The sequence below is a fragment of the Natator depressus genome, chromosome 1 (assembly GCF_965152275.1).
Source record: "Natator depressus isolate rNatDep1 chromosome 1, rNatDep2.hap1, whole genome shotgun sequence".
In the NCBI taxonomy this organism is placed as follows: domain Eukaryota; kingdom Metazoa; phylum Chordata; order Testudines; family Cheloniidae; genus Natator; species Natator depressus.
In genome coordinates this window covers 117,634,063-117,656,156 of record NC_134234.1, presented here as the reverse complement: position 1 = coordinate 117,656,156, position 22,094 = coordinate 117,634,063, and the positions used below count along the sequence as shown (strand labels likewise).

The 22,094-nt window shown below is 41.4% G+C and overlaps 1 protein-coding gene across 1 annotated transcript in view; it reads left to right on the top strand.

Moving 5' to 3' along the window:
* Positions 1-22,094, top strand: part of EIF5B (eukaryotic translation initiation factor 5B) — a 73,341-nt gene that overhangs the window by 36,656 nt on the left and 14,591 nt on the right. The window contains exons 11-18 of the mRNA XM_074965095.1: positions 914-1,021; positions 4,472-4,582; positions 11,080-11,147; positions 12,601-12,742; positions 15,126-15,257; positions 15,888-16,070; positions 16,198-16,359; positions 19,069-19,200. Coding sequence (XP_074821196.1) covers positions 914-1,021; positions 4,472-4,582; positions 11,080-11,147; positions 12,601-12,742; positions 15,126-15,257; positions 15,888-16,070; positions 16,198-16,359; positions 19,069-19,200 — 1,038 coding nt within the window. The remainder of the gene's footprint in view (positions 1-913; positions 1,022-4,471; positions 4,583-11,079; positions 11,148-12,600; positions 12,743-15,125; positions 15,258-15,887; positions 16,071-16,197; positions 16,360-19,068; positions 19,201-22,094) is intronic.

Sequence of the window (22,094 nt, the reverse complement as noted above, 5' to 3'; positions counted from 1 at the left end):
CCTTGCATTCTAGAAGGCTAAAAAGTATCCTTTTTTCAGAGGAAAGCTTCCTTAAAGGGTGGAAGTATGTGGCATCATCACTGTCCGCTCCATCCTTTGTAAATGCTATTAGAATTTTAATGAAGCATTTCTACGCTATTAGTTTGTGGTGTGTTTTTTTTTTTTTCTTTTCTTTCAATTACTGACATTTCGCACTGGCTCTTTTTCCCCTTCTTCGGCATATTGCACATTTAGAAACTCTAACTTTCATTAATGCATGCCTAGGAATTGGTTTCAACAGGTAAGGAAATTTTGAAATGTATGCATAGTAAAACAACCTACAAGCCTTATTACCTGTCCCAAAGCACACCTTTTGCTATACATCCCCAACAAACCCATACGTTAGCAGATGAAATAAGTTATCATACTAGTTATTCTTACTTGAAACTGTTGCTTTTTAAATTGCGAACTGAGAATGTTACCAATCTGATGAAAGCCATCTAACTGAGACAGCTGAGTTAATTTAATTAGACCTGGATTCCCAAGATGCTAACCTTTAATTCTGATCTTTAAACTGCACCAAAAAGCTGGGCAAAAGGACGAGCTAACGTTATTGCAAATCTCAGGACCTCAAATGTTCTGCTTGGAGATAAACAACCTAGCCCAACATGTATTGAATCCAGATGCACACCATGAAATTTGTACTTGGACTAGAAAAATTTCTGTCTATATAATCTGCATACCCCCCAACCCTCCCTGGAAATTGAATTGTCATGGAAGTGTTGTATTTAGTAAACCTTGGAGGGGGAGTGCAAAACCCCAGCCAGCTTTTCCCTTAAGGTGCTGCTGGCAACATTAGGTAATTCTCCACTTGCTTTTTGTAATACTTTAAATGTTAATCTCTACTTTTGAACGTGTCTTATTCTCCTATTAGAAACGGCGTATTGAAAATAACAAAAATGTAAACACTGAAAAGCTAAGAGCACCAGTTATCTGTGTACTTGGGCACGTAGACACAGGAAAGACCAAAATTCTAGATAAGGTAAGATGCAGTGTGATGGATCTTCATTATCAAGTTTCTGTAATAGCTGATTTGTCATAGTGTAATGTAACTGCTACTGCTTGAAATAACTTGTAGTAATCCTATAATGCTTATAAAAATACAATGCAAGATAACTTTCCTAATCAGAGAAGTCCATATATGACACGCTGAGAAAGGGACCTGGATAGACAGATTACCCCAGAGGAATGGGGTTTGCTCTGGAAGAGTACCAGCAACCTCAATATAGAGAGCAATAAAGGGAAAACTTTGTTAAGATAATGTTTCAGTGGTATTTTATACCAGTCAGGTTAAAGAATAGAGAGAATGAATAGAGATAAATGTTGGAAAAATTGTGATGAAGAGGAGATTTTATGCTTTTATGGTCAGTCATTAGAGTACTGGGATGCTGCAATTCCTAACCAAATATTACAAATTATTTGATATTTATTGTCAGATGATCCTTTCGGAATTCTGCTGGGGCTTCCTAGCAGAAATGATCACACAAAACGAAATGAAGAATTAATCTGTCTGCTAGTTAGCAGCTAGACTTCTGATAGCCTTCTGCTGGAAAAATAAAAGTAGCCCAACTCGGGAGGGAGGTTGGTGGTTATGGAAAAATTAATGTACCCAGTAAAACTTTCACCTGCAAAAAAAATCCACCACACCTGTCGAATTTTTTTTAATATTCGCATTTGATAGACATGCCTGGTTTGTTAAATGTGTAATCAGAGATTCCACTCGGTTCAATAAAATCACAAGAAATGATTATTGTAAATATACTCATTCTATAATATGGCAACGCCCTATTAAGTAGAGGGCCCAGGATTATATTACTGTATAACGTTCCTCTAAACAAAAGCTTACTGTTGTAAATTTCGGAGACTATACAATAATCATTACATGGTTAGGCTCTGATCCAAGAGTGTATATATCTGAACCACTCAGTAATAGTGATCATAATGTAATTACTTTGACATCCTTGCAGGGGGGAAATGTCAAAGAAACCCACCACAGTAGCATTTAACTTCAAAAAGGGGCACTTCACAAAAACAAGGAAGCTAGTTAAATGGAAATGAACAGTCACAAGAGTGAAATGCATGCAAGCTGTACAGAAAACAATTTTTAAAAACACCACAATCAAGGCTCAAACTAAATGTATACCCCAAATAAAATAATAAAAAAACAGTGTGAGAACCCAAAAAATGCCACTATGGCTAAATAACAGCAGCAAAAAGGCATCCTTTAAAAATTTAAAGTCGAATCCTAGTGTAGAAAATAAAGGAGCATAAACTTTGGCAAGTAAAGTGTGAAAATATAATTAGGCAGGGCAAGAAAATTTGAAGAGCAACTAGCAAAAGACACAAAGACTAGCAGCAATTTATGAAGTAGATCAGAAGTAGGAACCCTGCTGAACACCAGTAGGGCCACTAGATGATCAAGGTACTAAAGGTGCATTCAGAGAAGACAAAGCTGTTGCAGAGAAGTTAAATGAATTCTGTGCATTGGGCTTCACTGCAGAGGATGTGAGGGAGATTCCCACATGTGAGCCATTCTTTTTGTCACAAATCTGAGGCATTGTCCCAGATTGAGGTGTCCAATAGGTTTTAGAATAACAAATTGATAAACAGTATTAAGTCACCAGAATCCAGATGGTATTCACCCAAAAGTTCTGAAGGATCTCACATAGGAAACTGCAGAACTGTGATATATAACCTATTGCTTTAATCAGCCTCTGTACCAGATTTCTTGGATAGTAGCTAATGTAAAGTTGGTTGTTTTTTGTTTTTTTTTTTTGAAGGCTCCAGAGGTGATCCTGGCAATTGCAGGCCAGTAAGCCTAACTTCAGTACCAGGCAAATTTGTTGAAACTATAGTGAAGAACAGAATTATCAGACACACAGATGACCACAATATGTTGGGGAAGAGTCAACACAGCTTTTGTAAAGGGGAATCATGCCTCACCAATCTTATTAGAAATCTGTAAGGGGGTCAACAAGCATGTGGACAAGGGTGATCCAGTGGATATAGTGTACTTGGACTTCCAGAGAGCCTTTGAAAAGGTCCCTCACCAAAGGCTCTTAAGCAAAGTAAGCAATCCTGGGCTAAGAGGGAAGATCCTGTCATGGATCAGTAACCTGTTAAAAGACAGGAAACAAGAGTAGAAATAAGTGATCATTTTTCACAACGGAGAGATGTAAATTGCAGGTCCTCCAAGGATCTGTACTGTGGCCTGTGCTGTTCAGTGTGTTCATAAATGACCTGGAAAAGGGGGTAAATAGTGAGGTGGCAAAATTTGCAGACGAGATGCAAAATTACTCAAGATAGTTAACTCCAAAGCAGATTTTGAAGAGTTACAAAGGGATCTCACAAAACTGGGTGATTGGAAAGGAAAATGGCAAATGAAATTCAGTGCTGATAAGTGTAACGCAATGCACATTGGAAAAAATAATCCCAACTATTCATGCTAAATGTGTTCTAAATTAGCTGTTACCACTCAAGAAAGAGATTTTTGGGGTAATCATGAATAGTTTTCTGAAAACATCTGCTCAATGTGCAGTGGCATTAAAAAAAGCAAACAATGTTAGGAACCATTAGGAAAGGGCTAGGTAATAAAACAGAATATAATCATGCCCCTATATAAATCCATGGTACCACCACACCTTCAGTACTGTGTGCGGTTGTAGTAGCCCCATTTCAAAAAAGATATATTAGAATTGGAAAAGGTACAGAGAAGGGCATCAAAAAGGATTAAGGGTATGGAACAGCTTCCACGTGAGGAGAGATTAAAAAGACTGGGACTGCTCAGTTTAGAAAAGAGAGAGTCTGTAAAAACACGAATGGTGTGGAAAAAGTGAATAAGGAATTATTTGCCTCTTCATATCACATAAGAACCAGGGGTCATCAGATTAAATTAATAGGCATCAGGTTTAAAACAAACATACGGAAGTACTTCACAGTCAGTACGTGGAACTTGTTTGTGAAGGCCAAAAGTATAACTGGGTTCAAAAAAGAATGAGAAGTTCATGGAGGATAGGTCCATCAATGGCTATTAGTCAAGATGGTCAGAGATGCAACCCCATGGTCTGGGTCTTCCTAAACCTCTGGCTGGCAGAAGCTGGGAGTGGATGACTGCATAGATCACTTGATGATTTCCTGTTTTGTTAATTTCCTTTGAAGCATCTGGCACTGGCCACTGTCGGAAGTCAAGATACTGGACTAGATGGACCATTTGTCTGACTCAGTGTGGCCATCCTTATGTTCTTACACGTTACAACTTCCTAAATAGACATAGTTTAAACACATTCATATTCTCTCTCTCCCTCCCCCCAAAATAGGAAATAATTAATGACACTTCCAGGGTACGATTTTAAATTCCCTTCTGTAAGCAGGTTCCCATTTCTATGGTTTTCCCTGTGCATTCAGTACTCCCTTTATTGCTTTGGTTTTATAGCTCCGTCATACTCATGTACAAGATGGTGAAGCAGGTGGTATCACTCAGCAGATTGGAGCAACTAACGTTCCTCTAGAAGCCATTAATGAACAAGCTAAGATGGTGAAAAATGTAAGTAACAGCACTTTAAAGACCTTAGACTGAGGTCCAAAAGTTCATAAAGCGATCTGCTTACTTACTAGATGTTGTGGTGGGATATTTTCTAAGAATTTTTTCTGCTTTTGTGAATGTAAAAACCTAGTTGACATATTGGTTATTTGGGTTGAATTTATTCTTCTCACTGTTTTTTAAAGAGATACTCTAATTCAGAAATTAGAGTAACAGCATTGCCAGACAATTTATAATTATCATCTTTAAAAAAAAAAAAAAAACCCAACTCCTCCTCCTGTCTCTACTCCATTCTAGAAAGTGCATTTATGCATTATATGTTGACTATATTTACAAAAATCTGATATTTGGGTAGAAATTGGGAATACTCTTGGAAGTTAAAATATACCCATATTTTTATTACATTTCTTCAATGAGCTTTAAAATGGTTTCTATTTAATTTCAGTGCATGTACTCACAAGCTAAGTTTAACAATGGGCAACAAGCTTTACTTTTAAATCCACAATATTAGAAAACTGGTGTTGCCATTGAAGGTCACTTTCCAAGGGACATTAATGTTTTCCCTGTAAATGAAATATTGCAGTTTGATTTTTATCTAGAAAACCACTCAACTGCCTGTTTTTAATATTAAAAAATGCACTCCTAGTACATTTTGTCCAGTATGAAGAACAATCATAAATTGCAGGAGAGCTGTTCTTGAAATCTCCAACAGCAAATTAAATCACTTTTAGAAAAGTTGTTTTATACAAAACTATTCTTGAAAGCATTTAAACAATCTACTGGAACTTTGTTTCTCTGATGTAGGAAGTACAAGATGGTTGAGATGGCAAAAGCTGTCAGTTTGTTCCCTTTAGCTGGGTTTAATGCAGTAGAAATCCTAACTTCATATATCTTGTCAAAGCAATATCCTGGTTTCTAAAAAGCTGGAAGATTTGCTACATCAAATATAGCTTCTGAAAGTTTAGTTTTCCTTCAAGTTGTGTCTTTATGGGTGTTCCACTTCAAGATTGGAGTTTTCATCAGCAGAGTCCTTGTCTGTGCCCGAGACAGCCTCGTTCTCTGATATGAGCATATGTGGGGGGAAGGGCAGACCTACCACAATTTCAGTTCCTTCTCAGCCACCTGTGGCTCTAGATCAGTGGTTCTTAACCTTTACTACAGCCTGTGCCCCTTTGGTTCTCAAAGTATGTTCTCGCACCCCTTCTCAAAAATGGTTGAAGTAGGTCAGTTCTTTAAACCTAGATATATTTTGTTTGTATATTACAGTAATAGTTAAAAGAAGTATAATGTTAATAAATACATAGGTTTGATGAAACAAAGTAATTGTACTTACGTGCCTGTGCTTAATTTGTGTTTTCGATGATTTACCTTCTAAAAAAAATCTGGCATGTCTCATAGACATGTGTGCACCCCAGGTTAAGAACCAGTGCTCTAGATGGAACATCAGCGTCCCTTAGCTAGCTGCGTGGTTTGCCACCTCTTTTTTGCTTATTTTTTCTTATTATTTTAGATAGATCTTGTATTTCTTTTTCTGTTACTTAGCACATTTTGTGCTTTTTGGGGAGTGGGGGTTACCCTTTCTCTGTTTTTTTGTTTTTTGTTCTGCTCTGGGCCTTTAAAACTCAGACCTTAAACCAAAGCTTCAAGTAAGGGAGTATGCCCAAAATCCTTGACTTCCAACCCTGTCAGACCTGTCACAGGTCTTTTTCCCCAACAGTGATGGACACTTGAGCTCTCCCTTCACCCCCCCCCCCCTCCCCATATAAAATCCACTTAAAATTACATCTGAAAAACTGAGGGACAAGGTAAAACTCCTGTTAATGGAGTGTTCCCTGAGACCTAGGGGGTTGAAGTCACCTCCCTGTAAATTGGATTCAGTTGCTCATAGAGCCCCTGCAGCTCTGAATCACTGCTGCTATGGTAAGCAAAGACCTGAGGGATCTGTAAGAAGCAAGCAGACTGTTAAAAGAGACCCTGTTCTGAGGAATAGGATAAGAGAAGGGGAAAGTTACCCTTTCAGTCTGGATCTTGGGAGACCTTGTGTCCTGACAAGGGTACCACTGGCCCCTGATTCATCATCAACGAGAAAACCGTGCCATATACCGAGAAGCTGTCTGTTAAACTGCAGTGGCACTGAAGTCAGCACTGCACCCAGTGCTTCTGAAGCACAGTGACTCTAAGGTTAAGCCAAAAATGTCATTGGTACCACCTTCCCTAGCCAGCAGAGAAGAGCACACAGATTGTACTTCAGTACCATCTCCAGTATCACCCAATGTACTAATGCTTGAGGTCCTTATCTGGAGTACCCAGTACTGTCCAGACTCCTTTTCCACAAGGATCTTTGGATCCTGGAAGAACCTGAGTCACCGTTGTTCAAGGGTATCAAGAGACCTTCTCTTGTACTGATTTGACCTACCATCTGGGATCAATGCAGTCTGATTCCACACAAACCCCTTGTGGTTACTGAGAGGCATTTCTGATTGACACATTCTCTGGTACCATCTCACTACCAAGCAGATTCAACCTCCAGTTCCTGTGTGGTTATTTGATCCCCTCTGTTCTCCCATACCCACTCAACCGCCGGTACCAGCACCACTTGCCCCTCCAATGGACTTGGTAGATGACAACTCATCTGATTATGAGGTGTCTATACAAGCCCTTCTGTTTTCCCATTTCAGCCTTCCTCATTGCAGTGCAGCCTGATGAAGATACTCCCTGCTGGACATATACCCAGCAAACCTGGCAAGAACAAGCCTGGGATCCTGTTGCCTTCCCTTATGTCCATCTTCAATGTGCTTATTGGTCCTTTATAGCGACCAGCTCTACAGGGTCCCATCATGTAAGAGGACACGTCAAAAGCAACAACTGCTGTCCTAGGATCCTGTTCTGTAGGAGGAACCAGATGAACAGGAGCCATCAGGAGAAGAAGCAGCATCACCTTTCTCCCTCCTGGACAAGACTATTATGCTTCTGTCAGATTCTGGGGTTGTCACCACCTGCTCTGTAACCTTGTGTGCCTCATAATGCTTTGCTGCTGTAACTCCCAACTTGGGCTCCTCACCAACAGCCAAACAGCATGCTAGTAACAAGGTGAATGTCTGTTTAGCTGCCAGCATGCTCTAGTCAACACTCTGGCTTCCACTAGCTTTGCTTGCCACTTGCAGGGTGACTGCAACACACTCCCAGTCCCACATTTTCCCCCCACCAAAATGTGTGTTCTGCACTGTCCAGCACTCCACTGGACAGTTGAGATACTAGAGGTCAATTGCCCCTGTAAGGGGTCAGTGTATATACAACAGTTTACTCCTTTAATTGGCATTACCAAACAATTCAGTTTAAACACAACACTGGATTAAATACAACAGAGCCCACAAACCACAGCAAGGGCTTTCCTCCAACTCCTGAGCCATATGGCAGTCTGTACGTTTGTGGCACTCTTAGCAGGACTACACTCCTGGTGTCTTTGAACCTGATTGAGAATGGTCCACACCAGAGGTGGGCAAACTACGGCCCACGGGCCACATCCAGTTTGCGGGACCCTCCTGCCCGGCCCCTGAGCTCCTAGCCCAGGAGGCTATCTCCTGGCCCCTCCCTCCCCCCTTCCCCGCAGCCTCAGCGTGCCGTGCTGCCGGCGCAGTGCTCTGGGCAGCCAGGCAGCACAGTTGCAGAGCTGCAGCCTGACCTGTTGCCTGGAGCGCTGATGGCTGGCGGCACTACAGCCACGCCGCCCAGAGCAGTGCGGTAAGGGAGCAGGGGGGGTTGGATAGAAGACAGGGGAGTTCAAAGGTGTGGTTGGGGAGGTCAGAGGACGGGGAACAGGGGATTGGATGGGGCAGGGGTCCCAGGGAGGACAGTCAGGAATGGTGGGGGGATTGGATGGGGCAGGAGTCCCAGGGGATCCATCGGGGGCAAGAAGCGGGAGGGTCAGATAGGAGGCGGGGGCCGGGTCACGCCTGGCTGTTGGGGGACACAGCCTCCCTAACCGGCCCTCCATACAATTTTGGAAACCTGATGTGGCCCTCAGGCCAAAAAGTTTGCCTGTCCCTGGTCTACACCATGCACAGTCTGTCCAAATGGGTGTCTGTACCTCGAAGGGTCCTCGATTCTCTAAATTGGTGGAAGGATCCACAAAAGGTGTGTATGGGACTTTATGTTCTTGCATCGTCATCCCATGAGGATCATCACTACAGATGCCTCCCAATGATGTACACTTTCAGAACTTCACAGCTCAGGACAAATGAACTCTGAAGGAAGTGATCCTTCATCTTATCAAGCTCAGAGTGGTCTGTTATGCTTGCCAGCACTTCCTGACCCACATCAGGGGCTGCCCCATCAGAATATAATTGCTGTATATCAACCACAAATAGATATCAGCAGTTTATCTACCAGGACTGCAGAATGCAGTGGCGGACTCCCTCTGCTGGCACTTCCATCTCCGTCCTGAGTGGGAGCTGAACAGCAACATATTCTGAAGGATATGTTTTACCTGGGTTGATCTGGAGATGGCTATCTCTGCGACACCATCCAATACAAAGTGTAGATGATTCTGTTCAAGAGGAGGGCACAGCCGCAAATCAACAGGAGATGCTCTAGTCATCCCTTGGCCTCGAATGTTGCTATACACTTATCCCTCAAGGCCATTACTGCTCAAGGTCCTAAACAAATTGAAACAGGAGAAATTAGTAGCCATCCTCATAGCACTGCTGTGGCAGAGAGAGGTGTGGTTACCAGAGCATGTGTGCATGTCTTGACAGCTGCTTCTCCCCCTTCTGGTGGCAGCAGATCTTCTCACTGAGGAGTCAAGATCCATCACCTTCTCCAACCTCTTGGCACTTCACCTCAAGAACAGCCTGCTAAATGGCTCTCTGGTATAGAACAAGACCGCTCCTCAGTGATAACAAACAGTACTGCTTAATAGCTTAAAACCCTCAACAAGGAAAACTTGCAAAAGTGGAAACACTTCCTAGCTTGGTACAGCCACTTTCTATACCTACTTTCGTGTCCTGCCTGGCACGCATTCTTGATTGTCTGTTAAATTTAAAAACCACTGGAATTGTTGCCGAGTTTAATTGAAGTTCACCAAGCTGCCATCGCTGATTTTCATTGTCCCTCATCGAGGGGTTTTCAGTCTTCACTCACCCTTCCACCACCAGGTTTATTACAGGCCTGTTCAATCTTTTCCCTCCTGTCAAGGAGCCAGCTTCACCGTAGGACCTCAACTTAGCCTCCATTTGAACCCATGGGGCACTGTTCCCTCCTCCATTTGTCCCTCGAGACCTTGTTCCTCGTATTCATTTCAGCCAGAAGGGTAGGAACCCTGATGGCTGACCCACTGTACATGATGTTCTGTCATGATAAAGTGACACTATGTTAACATCATCACTTCTTGTCTAATGTTCTTTCAGAATTCCACATTTAATCAGGAGATTCTACCAGTGTTTTAGCCCAAGCGTCGCTCTTCAAGAGATGAAGCGAGCCTCCATAGACTGGATGTAAGAAGGGTTGTCACCTTTTACCTTGACAGAACTAAGTCCTTTAGGACTTCTCCTAGGCTTTTCATATCTGTTGTGGAATGAATGAAAGGGCACCCAATCTCTACCCAAAGACTGTCCAAATGGGTTTCAAGATGCATCTTAACCTGTTATAAAACTGCAAGGACTTGTCCCTCTTCTAGGTTGATTGCCCATTCCACCAGGGCTCAGTCTACCTCTGTGACCCTACTGAAAACGTACCCGTCTCAGACATCGGCAGAGCAGCCACCTGGTCTTTGCTGCACAAATTTTCCCAGCACTGCGCTTTTATGCTTGCTTCCAGTGCTAGTACACCTTTTGGTGGTGCTGTTTTATCGTCTGTACTGGATATGCCTCCTTGGTACCCTCCTCTGTAATTTGAGGTACTGTTCGGGAATCTCCTGAAGTGGAGCATCCATAGGGACGCTACTTGAAGAAGGGAAGGTTACTTACCTTGTAGAGTGACTGGAGTTCTTTGAGATGTGTGTCCCTATGGGCACTCCATTAGCCACCCTCCTTCCCTTCTGCCATAGTCTTTTTGCTGGGCTTTTGTGGTTCAGAAGGAACTTTAGTGGCAGCAGATCTGCCCCCCTCTGCCCACCATATGCCCTTGTACCAGAGCATGAGGCTATCTAGGGCACAGGCATGGACTTGCCAACACTGCTGACAAAATCTCTGATAAGAGTGCACTGTGCACACGCATCCTGAAGTAGGCACACAGAGTAGGACACATCTCAAAGACCTCTAGTTACTGTACAAAGCAAGTAACATCTCCTTTATATGATGTCGTCATTTTGAGCATCCCTTACCTAACTGGCTTTGCTTTTATTGTGACATGATGGCATTCTTAAGAACTGTTCGGGTAACGGTGTTGGTCCTTCCTAAAATACTTAGTTGGATATTTGAAATTTATGACTACTGCTGAGGCTCTAAATTAAGTTTATTTTCTTACATAATTTTCTCAAGATGGCTAATATTTGAAAATGTTAGTTTGACAGAGAGAACATAAAAATTCCAGGAATGCTGATAATTGATACTCCAGGACATGAGTCTTTCAGGTAACTTTTTTTTATTGTTGTGATATGAAGGGTCTTGTTAATAACTGATCGTAAGACTTAACTGTTAATATCGGCATAGGTACTTAACTGAGTTATAGAATTTAGGATGGATCTGCTATTTACTATATATCTTTACACTTCTAAAAAAAATTCATTTTTGTATCTGACAAGGGATATGCTTGATTTACATTTGTATTGTGGGTATGCTTGATTTGCATTTGCATTTTGTATCTAGCTAATCACTTGTGGATGAAAGGTGTATATAATTTTCCCATTTGTGGTCAAACTGTTATATCTAGAAGAGCATGTAAAGGCAATCTTTCACTTTGAATAGTGAATATAAAAACTTAACTGGGAGAAAACAGTGCTTATCTGTGAAATGTAACTTAAGTGCTTAGGGAAAAGACTTTTTCCCATCTTAGTCTCCAGATAAGTAGTCAGTGACCTAAATTTTGGCTTGTTATAGAGCCTAAATGAGTCTGGACATTGGAGATTATGAAAGTTAACTTTCTTAAAAGGTCTCCTATACATTTTACTTATTAATTCAGGATCCTAACAAATCCCTAATGAAAACTTAACATAAAAGGAATTACGGTTGGTTAAATGTGACATTCTCCAACAACATCCTTACAGGCAATGAAATGCCAGGTTATAAGACACCTTTTAGCTGTACTCTAATACAGACGCAGCCCATTCCTGTAGATGATGACAAACTCGGCATCTTCGTAACAAACTTCCTTCTGCCAGATAACACAGTGTATAACATAACCTCAGTTATAAACTCAGGAACATGAGTAAACAGTTAGCGTCGACATGTGGATAAGTTAATTGTGCAGTGTGTTAACTTTCTGAGGGAAGTAGGAGGCGTTAACCTCTTGGTTAACATGGTTAGAGACTGAAGATATAATAAATCTGCATGGATTACCCGAACTTTGTTTATTGCTAGGGCATTAAGGAGTACGATCAGTGCAGTCTCTGTCCATACTTAGATTCAAAACTGAATTATAGTGATCTGATTTAGGACCTTTGAGCAATTTTCATCACCTTCTTAATAATCTTTCTCAGAAAGGGCAAGTTAGAAACAGTGGGATAGCTAATGTTTGCTGGTTGAGTATTACACCTCCTAAGAGGTTTGCCTACAAAGTCTTTCACAAATGTGTTCTTTTGTTAATGGACTTGGACTTATAGAAACATTCTATAATACATTTTGGAAGTGATCTTCTATTAATAGTGTATATAGCTGGCATGTCATTTAATCAGTCTTCCTGTCTCTTGGGAAGAGTGAGTAACGTGGCAGTATCTTAATGCAAATCACAAGATTTTCACTTTTTGTTGGGCAAACATCAGTTGACCCTGAGGTAAAAAAACAAAAAAATCATTTCTAATAAAAAAAAAAATTATGGAATATTCAGATTACTGTATGAATGACTTTCTTTCTTTCCCAATGCCACAGCAACCTAAGAAATCGAGGAAGCTCACTTTGTGATATTGCTATTCTAGTAGTTGATATTATGCATGGTTTGGAGCCCCAGACAATTGAATCGATAAACCTGCTGAAATCCAAGAAATGTCCCTTTATTGTAGCGCTCAACAAGGTAAGATGGCCTTTCAAAGATGTATTTAGAAAATTCAGTATCAAATATATACTGTACTATTTTGTCTGTTAATTGAATTGTGTTTATGAACAGTGCCATCAACCCATTGTAAGAGCTGAAGCCGAGGTTCTTAGTTGTCTTTCTGTTGACCTGCATCTTTTTCTGTGAATGAAACTGAGATTAAGCATAAGATTTTCATAGACTTTGCAGAGCAGTTTAAGGAGTCTCCTTAAAGAAATTTTTATTATTCAGTTCATCTCATAGCTCTTCTGTGTGGTTCACATTACTGGAAGTTGTTCTTCAATCATTCTGTAATATACTTAGATGAATTTGTTGGGTGATACCTTTTTCTTCTTTTTTACCTTGTAAAATTCAAAGGTGTAGTACGATTCTGCTCCCCTTTTAACTATTTATTTAGCGTGTGCATAGTAGTCTAGCCAAGCGATGGCATCTTCTGAGGTGGGTCTTCTAAACCACTGGTCTCCAAACTGAGGAGCGCACACCCCTTGTGCGAGATGATCCCAGGGGGTGCGCGGCAGCAGGAACACTCCGCCTTTTTTTTTCTTCAGCGGCAGCTCTGCATGTCCACGGCTGGTGTTCCCCTCAGGTGGACCCCCTGCGACGGGTCTTTCGGTCCTGTTCCGTCGGCCGTGCGCCTGCGGCAGGTCTTCCAGTCTTCACCCTGGGGTGTGCGAACCAAAAAGTTTGGAGACCACTGTTCTAAACTAACAACAGATGTTAGTTGTTTGAGACAGGTTTCAGTGTCCTAGCAGAGCACTGAGCAAATTTAAATACATTGTAAGGTCTGGTTTCAAGTACTACAGCATTAGGTGACACAGTGTAGAGGAAAAATATGTGTAATTAGTTTCTTTTTTAAAATTGAGTAGTTGGCCAGCATTTTCAGGTATGCTGATAGGCATTTTGATTTCTTACAAAATAAAGATTAAAAACATTTTACTGTATAAGTTTCAATGAAATATTTGTATAGAAAGGAAAACTAAGACACTACAGAAATCCTGATGTTACAGCGATCATGCACATTTTAAAGTGGGTGATATAGATGGTGCTAAGAAAACTAAGTTGTGTTCAGATAGCTTTGCCATATGTTATGTGACACACCGGCAGTCTTATTTTTCTTTTTAATGGGTGTTAATGCATACTGCAAAAGAACTGCATTACGCTTTCGAAGTATTTAGTAAATATTAAGAATTAAGGGTGGCAGGGAGTTGAGAAACCTTTGTGCAATTACTTAAAGGACTCTTGTTTACTGGTGGGGGGGAGGGAGGGGCAGTTTGACCTTGAAAGTGTCTTAAACTTTAATTACAGAGGCCCTCAAAGCTTATTGTTTTACTTTTTAAACACCTCCATGTTGTGTCTGTTCTGTAAAGTGCCTCGGGACATGGTCCTTGTCTCAGTGAGCTCCATAGTCTAACTTTTAGATGTGATGCAATGTGCGAGGGTTAAAAAAGGTAAGGAGTGATGAAGACAGTCACAGCAATAAAATCATGTTAATCAGTGTAGGTATGTGTACTACTTTATGGCCCAGTTAAAAGGTACATAAATTAAGACCTTTTTATGAGCATTGTGGAAGAAGCAAGCCTTAAGTAGGGATTTGAACGAAATGACCATAATGCCTTGCACTAAACGTGACCTACTTTAAAACGTACTTTGGGAATGACCCTACCTTCTGTAATGTCTTTTTATTGTTTTTGACACCCATTCTGAACACACCTTCTTATTTAGAAAAACAAATTGCTGTTGATATTGACTTAATTTCAGTTGTGCTGTTGCAGGAAAGGAATTCCAACCTCACCAATAAGCTTTATAAACAGTTAAATATCCTTTCGGCAAGGGCTTTGTGTATCCTTTCTTTACTGTATATAAACACCAAGAACATCATTATTTTATTTAAAAAAAAAGTCATGACTTGAGTCATGTTCTCGGGAAGTAGGAAGACTAAAATCTTTTCCCACTTGTTTTGTCTTAAACTTGATGCAATACATGTAATTAAACTACCTCTTCAGTATAAAAAACACTTCGCACATGTATCAAAAGACATAATTCAACAGTCTGAGGTTTTAAAAAAAAGTAATTATTGCACTCAGGAAATATTCCCCAGTACTGTTTGTTTTTTCCATTACAATACAGGATATATGTATGTAGGAAATCTTTTTATATTTGAAACATACACATGGTCACTAGGATAAATTGACATCTAGATACTATGGAGATTAATACTTATGAATAACTTAAATATTTCTTATAAGTTATTCATATGTGAGGCAGGTCATAAATGACAGTTGACTTCTGTAGGCATAACCCAGGAATGCACTTCTGAACATAGCAAAGCATGACATAACGGTATTAAAATTGTATTTTCAAGATTGATAGGTTATATGACTGGAAAAAAAGCCCTGATACAGATGTAGCTACCACTTTAAAGAAACAGAAGAAAAACACAAAAGATGAATTTGAGGAACGTGCAAAAGCTATCATTGTGGAATTTGCACAACAGGTAGGTTGGATTATTAACTTTTTCTGTTAACAGAAGTGAAAATAGGTGGACAACTTTTGAAAGCCAAAGAGAGATTTTTTATGGTATGAATATCACACTATGTATTTTCTGACCCTTTATCAGTGTGTTCATCATTTTACATAAATTGAAACTAAAGTAAAAAATCTATGCTTTATTTTGATGAGAGACAGCTTTCTCTACCCCCATTCCAGTCCTGGGTCACTTTGTTGAGAATGCAGCATCAGTAGCGCTAGCAAAAACAGACTGGGTGTTTTACACACACTCCCCTCATTTGAATCACCTGAGAGAAACTATCTCCTCCCTTTTTTCTTCAAACTAGTGTGATTGTGTTCCAGCAATACTTAGTTTTCACAGCCTCTCTCTGGTCACACAGAAACTGCCTATAAGCTAAAATATAGTAACTAGATTTATAGGGTTTACTCATATTTTGAGCTGTTGTCTGTTGCCCTCTTCTTTGTGCTTTTTAAAGTGTGAAATTTGAGGTCGCATTATTAAGATGTTACTGAAATGGAGCTAGGACTTGAATTCAGGATTTGAAAAATGTGATGTTACATGCTGTTAGTGTTGACGTGGTAATCTTCCATGCAACTGTACTGTTCCTGGTTCTAGGGCTTGAATGCTGCTTTGTTTTATGAGAATAAGGATCCTCGCACTTTTGTTTCTCTGGTACCTACCTCTGCTCACACTGGGGATGGCATGGGGAGTCTGATAGCTCTTCTTGTTGATTTGACGCAAACCATGCTGAATAAGAGACTGGCCCAATGTGAGGAACTGAGAGCTCAGGTTATGGAGGTAAGTCAGTGTCCATGCTTTTTAGAATATTTGTCTAGCAAACTTTTTTTCCTTTTTGTGGCTGATAAACTGAGTTGAAGTACAAGTGTTTTAACTTTTTTTTTTTTCTCTTTCTCATATCTCTTAGGTCAAAGCACTTCCAGGCATGGGAACTACCATAGATGTAATTTTGATTAATGGACGTCTGAAGGAGGGTGATACCATTATTGTCCCTGGAGTAGAAGGTCCTATAGTAACTCAGATTCGAGGTCTTCTGCTACCTCCCCCTATGAAGGAACTACGAGTTAAGGTATGGGAACAGCATGTGGAGGTGGCATTTTAGGGAAGTCTTAAGAATTAGAACAAAAGATTAGAAGAAGGGGGAAACCCAGAGAAGTATTCAGTACACTTTACATCATAGAAGCAAGTGTCCAAAGATGATCAAATTAAAGTGAGGAGGGGGAATAAATGGAAGAAGTTGCAAGTTACAACGCATCCATACTCCCACAGATGTGTGTAATTGTGGAAGTGGTTCAGGACAAGGATCAAAGAATAACACACCAATGTATATTAACAAGCATCAAGGTATATTTATTCTGGTTATCCAGGTTTATGTATAATGCATAGACATGGAAGGGAGAGATCCTGTAAAATGAATACAAAACCCATAGAAACACTTCTTTAAAAAAACAACATTCAAATATAAAGTGAAATTACTGAACCAATGAATCAGTACTTTATGGTGTTTGGTGCCAGGTGTCCTGAGACAAGGTGAATGAAACCCTTGCACAGTGCTGCAGCCTGCTTGAGGAGGGATAGGAGGCTGGGCCAGCCTGATCTCACTAGGGTTGTGTAGCTAGGAAGTAGACAGGGAGGTTAGAATATTGACTTCTGGATCATTCTGAAAGGAGGAGGAGAGCCACAGAAGTGAAAAGAAAAGGAGTACTTGTGGCACCTTAGAGACTAACCAATTTATTTGAGCATAAGCTTTTGTGAGCTACAGCTCATTTCATTGGATGCATCCGATGAAGTGAGCTGTAGCTCACGAAAGCTTATGCTCAAGTAAATTGGTTAGTCTCTAAGGTGCCACAAGTACTCCTTTTCTTTTTGCGAACACAGACTAACACGGCTGTTACTCTGAAAGAAGTGAAAAGTTAATTTGAGAGGAGAAGCTAGAACCTGGTGAGGAGCAGAAGAGCTTTTCTCTATTACTGCCTTCATTTCAAGTAGAGTAAGGTCTGGAGCATTTCCTAGATCTAAGGCCAGAGGAACCATTATGACTCACTAGTCTGCCCTTTTGCAGAACACAGGTCACAAACATTTCTCTGATTAAAATTCAGATCTCAAGTCCCAGCCCAAAAGCTTAACAATAGGACCATCTTTTCTTTTGTTGGGGAAGTATGTCCTTGCAGGGCTCTATGATCCTTGGAGCTTCACAGAATTGGACACTATAATAGGGCAAGATGGTAAATTGATTTTAGCAACCACCTTGGCATTCCATTTTCGGTCTTGCCTGATGCCCTACTGTGGTGACCACACAATCCTGGCTGAATTGAAAATGGTGCTGCAGAGGAAGGAAGAGGGCTTAGTGGAATCTGACTACACTAATAGGGCCTTTTGGGTCTAGTTCTAGTAAGGAGATCAGGCACCTTGTCCAGGTTCACCTGGACACCCATGCGGATTGAGTGGCAATGCAGATGGCGACGACAACTCCTCTTGGGGGCCTTATGAAGTGCTAGGTTAGCTTTCCTGTCCTTGGTGTCCAGTGGTACTGCTGTTGGCCTGTAAGGGCTAGAGACTGGATACTAAGGCTTCTCTTTGTCATTCTCAGGGCAAGGTCCTGTTTGATTCATCTGCAGTTGCTGGGTACCTGCTTACAGTGGGAGTGTGAACTGAAGGCACATCTGTGCACATGCTCCCTTACGTTTAAAATCAAGGGTAAAATTTTGCCTCTGTCCCATTTTCAGAGTGCGCTTAAGAGCTTGAATCTTACTGAGAGTCTGGGCTCCTTAGTTCTTGTCACTTCCTGAGGGGTCCAATGGGAAATGGGCTCCTTTAGCAGGTTAGGGTCACCTAAAGAAACTTCATCAGCCTTGAGATAGGAGATGAATTTGGGTGCCTCCAGAGAGCTTGACAGGGTGGGGTGTTTGAGGGGTTAGGGAGCTATACTGGAATCTCCAAGGAAGGTAGAGACCGTCCAGAGGAAATGGATCCAGACACTGATTTGACAGTATCTTCAAGCTGAGACTGTGAAATGTCTTTCTGTAGGGAGAGTCTGGGTAGGAGAGGGATCTGCAAGATTCCCCTAGGCTGTGGAGGAACAGTGCTGGAGCTTCAGGGAGATGAGAGGGGGAGATACCCGTGTATTGCTATCAGGAAAGAGGCCATTAGGAAGGGCTGCCTACTCTCCTCCTCCAAGACCACCTACTCTCCAGTCATGCTGAGTGTGTGGGGGTGAGGGGGCAGAGGCAGTCCGGCCTCAGAGCCCTTGTAGACTCTTTGTAGAGTGCTGTCTGCTGTACCTCCCTCCTCTCTCCCCCGCCCCCAGAAACAAAAACAAACTAAATCTATGCCAGAAGCAGGGGACTTGCTGACAGACTCTCTGCTGCTGTTTTTCTGTCTGCTTTTTTCTGGGATTCCTTTTCCTTCTCTCTTGAGCCTTTTCTTTAGTTCTGGGTGTAAGAGAGACGCAAGAGGAAGAATTAAGGAGAGAGCAGCTGGGCATGCAGACTGAGGCACAAGCTCCCTGCTTCAGGGAATTGAAGGCAAAAAAAACTGGAAGAAGTGGGAACAGACCTGAGCTGCCTTTGTGCTACAGGGCTTGATTGTCAGAGTCTGTGCCTTCTTGTTTGCTTGTGCAGCCATAAAATTAGGCATCTTTGACTGTCTCTTTATTGGTAGCATGGGGAAAGAGGGACGTATGACCAGGTGATCTGCTGAGTAGCTAAACCCCTGCTGAGTGCTGCTAAGCAACATCCATGTGAACTCTTAAATGAACACTTTTTTCTTTCTTCTTCAGAACCAGTATGAAAAACACAAAGAAGTTATGGCAGCCCAGGGCGTAAAGATTCTTGGGAAAGACTTGGAGAAAACATTGGCTGGTTTGCCCCTGCTTGTGGCTCATAAAGAGGATGAGATCCCAGTTCTTAAGGTGAGGCATTGCTGAACATATACAATTCCAGTAGGCTCTATAATGGAATGCCAAGTAACATGAAATCCACTGAATGATAAAAAGATTTTCATTCTTTTACTTTTAAACTGGAATTTTTAATCTGTTAAAATGGTGAAACTTCAGCATGCAGGAAACATAGCCATTTTTGTTGTATCTAAAACAATTTCGTAATGTGTGATAGTTTTCTGTTAACACTATAACCTGTAACTCTAGTATAGTGGAATTTGTTAGTGTTTCCATGACGCATTTATTACCAGGTAGAAAATTAGCTTACTGGAACTTGTGAGATTGTTGTTATTAAAAACCAAACTATCCAGTATTCCAGTTTGTATGTAAAATTATTGTTTTGGGACCTGTAGTAATCTGGACCTATTTTATTAAAATTAGTGATTAGCCCAAAATATAAATTTGTTTAAATTAGTGAGATCAGAATACTTGAATTTACAGAACTGGCTTCAGCATTTGTTAGGAAGTACTACACAAGAGAAACTTAGTGAAGACTTTTTCCTATGCATGTTTAATTGTTCCATATCCTTGTACTAATATATAGATGTACTACAGTTCTGGATGAGCTTTTAATTGTCTGAATCAAAAATTCACTTTTTAAAAACTTCATCCCATCAAATGGTATAAATGGACTGCCTCAGTGATTTAACCACACAATTGCCAGAACTGTCCACTTAATATTAGTTTAAAAACAAATGTTAAATTCATATTTCATAAAATTCTGACTGGCATGTATGGATATAGAAGAACTTCCACACAGTGACCATCTGAGCACTTACCAAAATTAAGGGAATAGAAAGTTTGTGTTTGTCAAGGAACTGGACTGCATCTTTAATATTGTGGGAAGCCTTGGCAGGAGTGAGTATTTTGCTGTGAATGTAATGAGGTCTGTATGCTGGTCTCTTCCAGTCCGTTTTGTGTAATATGTAATTTGTTTGCTCAGTACACTGTACCGCAAAGGGCATTTAAAAAATATCTACTGTTCAAGATTTTAGGGGTCTCTGCTTTCGTGGCTGATCAGAAAGGAGCAGCTTTGTTTTCTTACGCTAGTAAAGACACTGTATGTATCTGACAGTCACGTTCTGCCTATATTGACTGACCAGAGCTTCATCAATCTCAACAGTAGAGACTATTACTGTATTAGGAAGGAGAGAGCAATGGATTGAAGAAAAGTTACTTGTCCGTATCGTAACTGTTGCTCTTCGAGATGTGAGGGCAGACATGTATTCCGCTCAGGGATGCGCATGCCAGCGCACCAAAACTGGACAGTTTTGCTTAGTAGTACCTGTATGGGCAGTGCTCGCTCTCCCCCCTCTCATGGCTATATAAAGGCACCACCCCAACTCCTCTAAGTTACTTTGAACCAAAATCCCCAGCTGGAGACTGCGATGCAGAGGGGTGGAGCATGGGTTGTGGAATACATGTCTGCATCCACATCTCGAAGAGTAGAAGTTACAATACAGGTAAGTAACTGTCTCCTCTTCTTTGAATGGTTGCAGGCATGTATTCCACTCAGGTGATTCACAAGCAGTTCCAGCAGGAGATGGGCTTGGAGTCTATTTAAATAGTGAGTGCAGAACTGCATTCCCAAAGTTGGCATCAGATCTCGATGCCATGGTGATAACAGCATGTCTAGCAAAAGTATGTACAGAAGACCACATCATAGCCCTGCTGGTATCTACTACTGAGACATTGCTAAGAAGAAATGCAGCCCTGTCACCTGAGCTCTTGTTGAATGAGCCCACAATGACTGTGGAGGCATCGTCTGAGCAACTTCATAAGCTGTGGTAATGCTAAAGGAATTGGCGGATGTGATTGCAGAGCCATTGGCCATTATCTTTGAAAACTCGTGGCGAACGGGGGAAGTCCCGGATGACTGGAAAAAGGCTAATGTAGTGCCAATCTTTAAAAAAGGGAAGAAGGAGGATCCTGGGAACTACAGGCCGGTCAGCCTCACCTCAGTCCCCGGAAAAATCATGGAGCAGGTCCTCAAGGAATCAATCCTGAAGCACTTACACGAGAGGAAAGTGATGAGGAACAGTCAGCATGGATTCACCAAGGGAAGGTCATGCCTGACTAATCTAATCGCCTTCTATGATGAGATTACTGATTCTGTGGATGAAGGGAAAGCAGTGGATGTATTGTTTCTTGACTTTAGCAAAGCTTTTGACACGGTCTCCCACAGCATTCTTGTCAGCAAGTTAAAGAAGTATGGGCTGGATGAATGTACTATAAGGTGGGTAGAAAGTTGGCTAGATTGTCGGGCTCAACGGGTAGGGATCAATGGCTCCATGTCTAGTTGGCAGCCGGTGTCAAGTGGAGTGCCCCAGGGGTCGGTTTTGTTCAATATCTTCATAAATGATCTGGAGGATGGTGTGGATTGCACTCTTAGCAAATTTGCGGATGATACTAAACTGGGAGGAGTGGTAGATACGTTGGAGGGCAGAGATAGGATACAGAGGGACCTGGACAAATTGGAGGATTGGGCCAAAAGAAACCTGATGAGGTTCAATAAGGATAAATGCAGGGTCCTGCACTTAGGATGGAAGAACCCAATGCACAGCTACAGACTAGGGACCGAATGGCTAGGCAGCAGTTCTGCGGAAAAGGACCTAGGGGTTACAGTGGACGAGAAGCTGGATATGAGTCAGCAGTGTGCCCTTGTTGCCAAGAAGGCCAATGGCATTTTGGGATGTATAAGTAGGGGCATAGCGAGCAGATCGAGGGACGTGATCGTTCCCCTCTATTCGACATTGGTGAGGCCTCATCTGGAGTACTGTGTCCAGTTTTGGGCCCCACACTACAAGAAGGATGTGGATAAATTGGAGAGAGTCCAGCGAAGGGCAACAAAAATGATTAGGGGTCTG